The sequence below is a fragment of the Xiphophorus hellerii genome, chromosome 2 (assembly GCF_003331165.1).
Source record: "Xiphophorus hellerii strain 12219 chromosome 2, Xiphophorus_hellerii-4.1, whole genome shotgun sequence".
NCBI lineage: Eukaryota > Metazoa > Chordata > Actinopteri > Cyprinodontiformes > Poeciliidae > Xiphophorus > Xiphophorus hellerii.
Window position 1 is genome coordinate 5,374,031 of NC_045673.1, and position 9,819 is coordinate 5,383,849.

Genomic DNA, 9,819 nt, shown 5'->3' on the forward strand with positions numbered 1-9,819 from the left:
TTTACAAATCCATTAAACATTGATTTATGCGTCCTTGAAACTCCTCCATGATGTATTCACTCTTCATGTTCACCAGCTAGTGAACTATATCTATGTAGATTGAGATCAAAAGCAGCTTCTCCACTTCATCTGACACGTTTTCCTTTTTCGTCTCTTTTGGGTCAATTCCGACAGCAGCCATTTTGTTTATGTATTTTTCTTTCGCACATTGGTTAAGGTGTCCATTCTTTTTTCATTTCGTTGGTCTCGAATCCATGGGTCTTGCCTTCTACGATAACACAGATCACATCCGGTTCAGACTTGTGGGAACTATGCATTGTTTGTATTCTTGATTCAGATATTCTGAAGCACCGCCCCTCCAGGTATTTTGTACTCACATTCTAACTTTTCTCCTCCCATGAGATCTTCTCTGCCTTCTGCAGCAGTTTGGGTCCATCCATGCTATGGACACGCCCCCTCCATCAGTGGGCGGAGCTTCTCTCTCTCTTCCCCCCTCCTATGGGAGTATTTAGGTGAAAGCGAGGCGGTTCTGGTCCTCAGCATCAGCAGCAGCTGCATCATCCGGACGGCAGGCTGGAGCCCTGGTACTCGTACACCCACTGGTTCCCCATGGCTTCGGCCCATGTGATGAAGGACGGCGGGCCGGAGCCGATACCGCGCATGCAGCCCGCCATGATGATGTTCTCCAGCAAGTACTGGTCCAGGAGGGGGATGTCTCTGGACTCGGCCATGTTCGACCAGCACAACCACCACCATCAGCAGAGGCACACCGGGGGACAGATGGTGAGAGCCTGGACTCCTCCTCCTCCTCTTCATCCCTCTCTCCTCTCTGGATCTGTTTTCAGGTGGTACAGCTCAGTTTTGTCAGTGCAGAACTTCAGTCTGGGTCGGGATTCTTCACCTGGAAGGAGGAAAACCCTCCTGTTTGTCTCTATTAGCTGCTTCAAAGTTATTGTTACTTTTTCAAAACTGCTTAATGGACAGAAAAGTCAGGGAATTTTTTTTATATATTTTATTTACATTTATTCTACAAATATTTTTTTTAATTTTCTTTTATAAAAAGTAATTTAGGTAAATTTTGGTGGGACAATCAGATTGGAGAAGAAACTCTGAACTTAGTTGCAGGGTCAATAATGTGGTTACAGCAGATGAAATGAGATGGATCAGATTTTATTAGTTTTTTCATATTTAGGAAGGAAATGAACAGAAACATTTTTAAAAATCCTCACCGTATTGAGTCATATATCCAGAAATGGTCCATTCATCTAAAGTTCAGCTCTTCATTGTTGGAATGTTAACCACTATGGAGGATGTCTCCTGCCAAAATTTTTGAAATAAATATATATATGAAAAGAAAAGACAACACAATGGGGAAAAAAATCAGAAAACTATAAGTAGTTGAGAAATAAAGAAGGAAACAGAAATGGAGAAAATCCAACGAGAAAATATCAAACAAATAAATGCATGGTGGAAAAAAAAAACCTTAAAGCACATGCGATTAATAAAATAATGGCAATAAAAAATATTAAGTATAGAAGATGAAAAATTAGGGAAAAAAATTAATAAAAAGGAAAACTAATAAAACTGAAAATTACATAGTAGTGATGTTACAATAATACTACTGAAAATAATTTGTCACTATAATCAAATAAGTTGGGAGAATTTTCATTTTTTATTTTTTGGATGCAATATTTGGCACTTTAACTACCATTTCAAGCCATGTATTTCTATATTTATTGCTAATTTTGGCAAGATCAGTCCTCCATACCCCTTGTGTTATTCCTGAAAATCATTAATCTGCCACTTGGATCCAATTTATCTGGGATCCAGTTCCTGTTGATGACTGGTTTAAATTCTTTGAAACCAAGATGAAAAGCAGACATTATCATTTTCTGTCAGACCTTCTGAGAAGTGTTCATCAGGCGTTCATCAGGTCTGCAGAATCTGAGCTTTGTATTTCAGTAATCCCTCTGCTCTGACTGTAAGGCTCAGATTCTGGACTCATGTTCTCCTTCTGACTAGAAGTTCTTAAAATATTCCTTTAAGCTTCCCATTCAGAACCTGCAGCCTGATTGATTATTGGTTATATCATTCCTTACCTGAATGTGTCTGAAACAGGACGAACAGAAAGGTGGATCTCGTGCTGCACCTGATGGTTTGCACGTCGTCCTCTGTGTCTGTCAGCATCTCCATGTTTAATTCAGGAAACAACAGCTGCAGCTCGTCTGTTTGAACAGTCGCGTCAGATAAGAGCAGCAGGTTCCGGTTATTTCACTCCAGGTCGGAACCTCCAGGGTTCATCAGTTTGTCTAGTGTAGGGAAAAACCAGCAGAAGCCAATCAGGTTTTGAGCTATTTTGAGATGTTCTTCTGTTTCATTTCATCCTGATTGATCTTATCGATTAACTAATAAGCGGCCATTTTCTTAAAACTTGAGTATTCTCTTGGTTGAAGAGGGTCGACCATCTCTCCATAAAATAAAGGACTAACTATTTTCATAATATGCTGTATTAAAATCTATATATTATGAAACTTAAGGAGCTTGTCAAGTGTTTATATTGCACATCAGAACCATATAAAGTGCATTTTCCATCGAACACCGGTACTTTGTTTGGACCATTTCTTTTTCCCGCTCTCGTATGGTCACGCCGCCATCTTGTTTCTTCTTCTTCTTTTTGGTCTTAATGGCTGGGTTTCTGTTTCTGTATCAACGGCTCTGCTTCAAGATGACCAACGGCGCCCTCTGTTGGATGGCAGCCAAACTACGACACTTAAACAGAAAGGTTTAAGTGGACGTTCTTAATGGATTTGAACTAATTTTAATTTAATAAACCTTTAATTGACATTACAGTTAAAAAATGTAACAACTAATGTAACTGAGTAAATGTCCTCTGATCTAATTTGTTGTTTTTGTTTTGTTCTTCATCACCATCATCAGTCCAGACGGACATCTTTCTGTCCAATCAACGAGAAGCCCAATGGCGAAAACGCAGAGGATTCTGGGAAAACAGCGGTGGTGTTTTCTCTGAAAAACGAGGTCGGCTATCTGGTCAAAGCGCTCAGACTCTTCCAGGTCAGAACCAGAACCATGTTCAGGACCAAAACTACAGTAAGGCTTTGGTCCACGACCAAGTTTAGGAAACTAGACCAAAATATTTTGTAAAATTTTGTATCTTTGCAGTGCATAACATGGAAAATATGTCATCCCCATAAGTGAAGTAATCTGCTAGCAGAACTAGTACTTTTTAATCAACATTCAGGAATGATTGACTTAGAAGCTCCTATATTTTGCTGAACAGTTACCTGTAAGTTGGTTTTGTCTTATTTCAAGTACCAAGATATTTGCACTAGAAACTAGACAAAAAATGGTGTTAATCCAGATCTTGGCAGTATTTGTATCCAACCTCCATCCTCTTCTTCTAGGAGAGACGGGTCAACCTGAACCACATCGAGTCCCGGATGTCGAAGCGGGTTCCTAACGAGGTGGAGATCTTTGCCGACTGCAAATGCAGCAAGAAAGAGTTTAACGAGCTTCTGCAGCACCTCAAAGATCACGTCAACATCATCTCCTTCAACACGCCTGCACATGTTTGGTCAGCTGAGGCAGGTAGGGATACAACACGGACTACAAGACATTCATGGGTTGGAAAATGTTTGAAAGTGTTAAGTTAATTTTGGTGTTTTCCCAGATGAAGAGGACGTTCCCTGGTTTCCCATGAAAATCTCAGAGTTGGATCAGTGTTCACACAGAGTGTTGATGTACGGGTCGGAGTTGGATGCAGATCATCCTGTGAGTTTATAAGTGTGTGACGCTCGTGTATCTAAAGCATCATTTAATGGCTTTCTGATGAGTCAGGTGCTCATGCAGAAAGCCAAACTGAGGAAGTTCCTGTCTCTGTTCCGCCTTCGTTTAGGGGTTTAAGGATAACGTTTATCGTCAGCGCAGGAAGTACTTTGTGGAGGTGGCCATGAACTACAAATTGTGAGTGACAATTTGTAGGTCTGATTTCCTCAGTCCTGATTTCTTTATATGTCTTTCCATTGATCCAGGTGGACTTTATCAGCAATATTCACGTATTTTTTCTGCAAATCTGGCACATTTTTTCTGTTTAGGAAATAAAAATAAAGCATAATGTATCTGTATCAACGCACGTTAAAGACCAGTTTTGGATAGAACCTTAACTCCCACCTTAGGGATGCAAACAATTAATCAACTTATGATTAATTGTCAATTAATAGTTTATTAAATTGATGACGGCGTATTAGGGCAATTGTTGATAGAAGAAAAGGAAGGAGGAAATTCCTGCCAAAAAACTCACAAATTTTGAGATTACTCTCAGAAACTTTGCAGAAAAAACTTAGGAGTTTCTCAGCTTCAAAAGTTAAATTTGAAACTTTTTTTTTTTTTAAACCAAATTTTAGAATTTTCGACCTCAGAAATTTCCAAGCTTTTTCCTAGAAAATATCTAAGATGAATCTCAAAATTTCTGAGTTTTTCGGTGGGAATTTATTTCTAATTTTTTTTCCACCCATAATGGTCCTAATACTCCGTCTTACACCTCCAATTTTTGTGCCAAGCGCCAAAGAACAAACGTAGAAAAACCAATAACGTCTGTTTAGACATTTTTAACTGTTGCAGTTTGGCCGCCATACAGCAGAGGGCGCCACTGGTCATCTTTAAGCGGAGTTGTTGGCGATACAAAAGCAAAGATGGCGGCGACAAACCAGAACGGGAAAGAGAAATAGTTCAGAGTTCGGTGTGGGGTGCAAAACACATTTTATGCAGGTTCTGTGTTGAAATATAAACACTAAACAAGTTCCATAAGTTTCACAATGGTTTTAATGTTTTCTTTTTTAATCCAGCATGTTATGAACATTTTAGCCCTTTATATTATGGAAAGATGGTCGATTGTCTTCATACAAGAGAAAGTGGCAGCTTATCAATTAACCGTTAGTCGATTGATAAGATCAATTTGCATCCCTATCCCACATGTTTTTACCCTAAACCGTCCTTCGGCAGTGGGCAGCCCATCCCTCGGATTGAGTACACCTCCGAGGAGGTGAAGACGTGGGGCGTCGTGTTCCGAGAGCTGACCAAGCTGTACCCGACCCACGCATGCAGAGAGTACCTGAAGAACCTGCCGCTGCTCACCAAACACTGCTGGCTACCGGGAGGATAACATCCCCCAGCTGGAGGACGTCTCCCGTTTTCTCAGAGGTGGGGCCCCTGTGTGTACAGTAGCTGTTTTTATTAGCGATGCTCCGATCAGGTTTTTTGCTGCTGATTCCGATCACCCATGAGGGCCGATCATCTGGATTGGCTGTTAATTTTTTGCTTGAGGTATAAATGTTACTATGTGAAATGGAAAAATTATCAGGCAACATATTCACCCAATTTAGACATAACACATGCAAAATACTTGCAGGCAAAATACAGCAGCTACAGAACTAAAATCTTACTCCGCCAGCTCAGTGACTTAAATTATTTATCGGGTTATTTGTTTAGCTTTCTTATCGTGCTGCTAATCCGGGTGATCGTCGGTAGTTGCGCTCCGTTTTACCTGCTACCTGATCGCTCCAGATGTTCTGTTTTTCCTGCAGTGAGCCTCGATGTAGCCGAACTCCGTCAAGTGCTTGTTTTTTAAATGCCATATTCGATTTGTTGTGTTGATGCGTATTGACGTGCTGCAGCCTCGAGGTATTCCTCATTCACTCTCAGATCGTTAAAGTTCTTCACCACATTACTTAGGATTTGGTGCTGCGCGCAGTGTGAAGGACAGAGGAGATGATCTTTCCTGTCGACGCCCATCGCCATCTTCAATGGCTCTTTGAAAAGTCTTGATGAGCTACAACATTTAGTTTTCTTTGTGATTCAAGTATTTTTGAATTTAAACTGAAACAGGAAATTGAATTACAACTGACAAATACTTTTTACCAGTTGAAATTAAATTTAAAACTAAGCTCTCAGTGTTTGGTTTGATGATCCCACAAATAAGCAACTCCACCGACGGAATATGTAAAAAATAAATACATGAAGAAACCACCAAAGTAAATAATAAGCCAGGGAATGAAAAATAAGCACAAACCAAAAAATATTAACAACAATGGTTCCCATATGTTGACGTTATTTTGGTGAGAAAACACATTTTCTGTGTCCTTCATGATAATTCCTCCAGCCTCAAAAAAGGTTTCGGTCTCGTTTGCCGCAAGATCTTTTAATGTGACAAGCTCTTTTAATAAAACTTCTCCAGGTGGGAAAGTTTGCTTCTCAGTCGCGGAAGGGTTGAAAAGAAAATTGTCAAATGTCGTACCCAGAGGAACTGCTCTCGTTCTGAGAGCTACCTTTGTTGTCTTCTTTATGTTACTGGTGTCTTAAAGAAGCGTATTAAATGGTCTATTTTTCAAGAACATTATTTCTGTTTGTATGGATTTTATTGCTATGACACACATAGTCATACAGTTACCCAAAAAAGATGTAATAATAGTGATTCTAGTCACTTATTATTGCCATGATGGTACTGCAAAATATTGTTATAAAACTTTAACACCCATGTGGCAGAAACTGCTGATAATGCATGAAAGGAGAGAAGTAGGAGAAAAAAAAGAGTTCAAAAAGTCAGCAGCATAACTTCAGTGATGAGTTTGTGAAGTTTATCATAACGTAAAGTTTTAAGCAAATGAGACAGAAGAATATTGTTGTTCCATCATCAGGAGGTGCAGTGACATCACTTCCTGTGTGTTTCAGAGCGTTCTGGCTTCACGGTGCGACCTGTGGCCGGTTACCTTTCTACCCAGAGACTTCCTGGCTGGTTTGGCCTACAGAGTGTTTAACTGCACTCAGTACATTCGCCACAGCACCGACCCCCTCTACACACCAGAACCGTGAGTCCAAACCTGTAATCTGCTGCTCTGTAATCTCATCTAACTCACAGTCACATCATTTCTCTGATTTTTCATTAATCTATCTCCTTCATAGATTTCACATGCCCAGTTTCTTGTTGTGGTTTTTCCTACCAAACGGTTTCTAGTTGTTTCTGTAAAACTGGTTCAATGTCAGGATCAAGTCTTTGCAGGCCCAGAGAGAATAACTTCATTGGTTTAAAAAATCAACATTTAGGACTGTCGCAGTAATCAATAAATCTCATAACAAATTAAAATGAGCTCAATCATTTCCATTTGCATGATTTTCTTTCTACCAAAAACTGGATGATGAAAATCTTCAGTTTGGTTCTCTGGTCTCAACTAGCCCTTTTATTGAAGGACAATTTTGTTTATAGAAACTTTATAATTCATTTTATTTGTTTCATGTTGTTTTGTTTATTTATTTTAGGATATTTAAAATGTTCATTTGTATTTAATGTTAGATCTTAGAGAATGCGTTCTTGCATTTTCATTGCCATTACATTGTATTATTTGAAACTGGTCTCAAATCAACAATATTATTGTGTATCGCAATAATTTATTGTCTGACCTGGCCTAGCAACACTTAAACCCCTGAACTGGTTTCACTTTAATCAACCTAATTTCAAACCAATCCAATGAAATCCCTGAGTTTCAACGTGAATAAAAATTCAGATTATTTAATTTTGAATAATCATAATTATATTTAGAGGCAGCCTAGAACATCTGGTTCTCCAGAACATCTGCTGGTCCAAACGGTGACGACCAGCTGTTTGTGTTCTCAGAGACACGTGTCATGAGCTGCTGGGTCACGTTCCCCTGCTGGCCGACCCAAAGTTCGCCCAGTTCTCCCAGGAGATCGGCCTGGCCTCTCTGGGAGCGACGGATGAGGACGTCCAGAAACTGGCCACGGTGAGTGGGGTCCGGTGGGCTGGTAGACCCACCCGCCCCATGAAGACTATTTAACGTAAACTAAAGAAAACCTCAGGATTACTTTAGGTAATGTCTTATGGACATTTGGGCGACTTACCTGAGGTGAAACTTTCTATAAAGCTTCTTTGTGTATTTGCTCACACAGTTAATTTCTGATCAACCGTTTGATGATGACGATGGTTCAGTTTCAGTTTATTTCTTTAGTTCTGACCCTTCATATAAATCCAGTCAAAAACATCTGGGTGAACACCTTCACATCGTACCTGTACACTTTGCCCTGATTGGCTGTGTGCCGTCATGTGACTCAGTAGGCTCAGCATAGGTCACCACTGACTAACTGCAGTTACACTGAGTGACCTGAGGGTGGCGCTGCTCTCCAAAACACTGACTGACTGACTGCTGCTGTTTCTGTTTCAGTGTTATTTCTTCACCATCGAGTTTGGACTCTGCAAACAGGACGGTCAGCTCAGAGCTTATGGAGCGGGATTACTGTCATCCATCGGAGAGCTCAGGGTGGGGCACACACACACACACCTACACACACACACACACACACACACACACACACACACACACACATTGTAAACAGGTTTAGGACTGTGACTTTGTGCTGCAGGAAACTGAATCCATTTCATAATTTGTGGAGTTCCTCTGGGTTTTGTTCTTGGATCTTTTCTTTTATATTAAATAAATAGGAACTTATTAATGGTAAGATAATTGATCAGTCTGTTTTTTCCCAGCATGCTCTGTCTGATAAAGCCTGTGTGAAGATGTTTGACCCAAAGACGACCTGCAACCAGGAGTGTCTAATCACCACCTTCCAGGATGTTTATTTTGTCTCTGAGAGCTTCGAGGAAGCCAAGGAGAAGATGAGGTGAACAACAAAACACACAAACAAGTAGAAAACACACCGATGAAAACGCTAGAGGAGTTGAGCATGAAATAACACTGAAAAAAACATAAAATCTTAACATGAGAAAAATGTTTTGTTATAAGTGAAATAATCTGCCAGTGGAATGATCACTATTTTTTTGAATCAATATTAAGGCATTATTAACAAAAAATAAGCTCCTATATCTCACTGAAAAGTTACTTATAAGTTAGTTTTATCTTATTTCAAGTGAACATTTGCACTAAAAACTAGACAAAAAGTACTTGGTAATATTTTATGTTTTTGCAGTGTACGCTATGAGACATAACTAAACATTCTAGTTTTAAGAGCGATAATATTCCCTATCTGTGTGCGTTTTTTTTTTTTTTTATCCTGCAGAGAATTCGCCAAATCCATAAAGAGGCCGTTCTCCGTGTACTACAACCCGTACACGCAGAGCGTGGATCTGCTAAAAGACACCCGCAGCATCGAGAACGTGGTGCAGGACCTGCGCAGCGACCTCACCACGGTCTGCGACGCCCTCGGCAAGATGAACACCTACCTGGGAATCTAAGGCCGAAGCAAATCCCACTGCAAAAAAACTAAATTATTACCAAGTATTTTTTATCTGGTTTCTAGTTCAAATATCTTGGTTCACTTGAAATAAGGCAAAATGAACTTATAAGTTACTTTTCACAAGATGTAGAAGCTTGTATTTATGGTGCACTGATAAATTAGCCCAGATTTCCTTAATTTTGGTAGGATCAGTGATCTTGTCAACCTCAGCAAAGATCTAAAAATCAGCCGCTGTCCTCTTCTGCTCTGCAGTGAGAGGTTTGACTGGCAGACCGGCCCATCAGGTCATGTCTGCAGTTAATAATAGTCAACCCACTGTTGCCAATTCAACGACGTCTTGCTACATTTAGCAACATTTCAGACAAAAATCATTATCGGCCAAACGTGGAATTGGAAGGTCAGGATTTTTAAATATCGGTAATCGGCGATATGCCAGAAAACTGCAATCAGTGCATCCCCTATCTGTATTACATAAATAATTCCTTAATATTGTCACATATTCACTATATGACGAGACATTTTTCCATGTTATAAGTGAAA

The 9,819-nt window shown here is 39.9% G+C and overlaps 1 protein-coding gene across 1 annotated transcript; it reads left to right on the plus strand.

Moving 5' to 3' along the window:
• Positions 1 to 521: 521 nt before the first annotated feature.
• Positions 522 to 9,305, plus strand: tph2 (tryptophan hydroxylase 2 (tryptophan 5-monooxygenase)). Its single transcript, XM_032550303.1, is given in 13 exon segments — positions 522 to 783; positions 2,938 to 3,072; positions 3,423 to 3,606; positions 3,689 to 3,789; positions 3,914 to 3,981; positions 5,020 to 5,161; positions 5,163 to 5,217; positions 6,745 to 6,788; positions 6,790 to 6,881; positions 7,685 to 7,811; positions 8,250 to 8,345; positions 8,573 to 8,706; positions 9,103 to 9,305. Coding segments are annotated over 13 exon segments (1,527 nt in total). The 5' UTR covers positions 522 to 609; the 3' UTR covers positions 9,278 to 9,305.
• Positions 9,306 to 9,819: the final 514 nt, after the last annotated feature.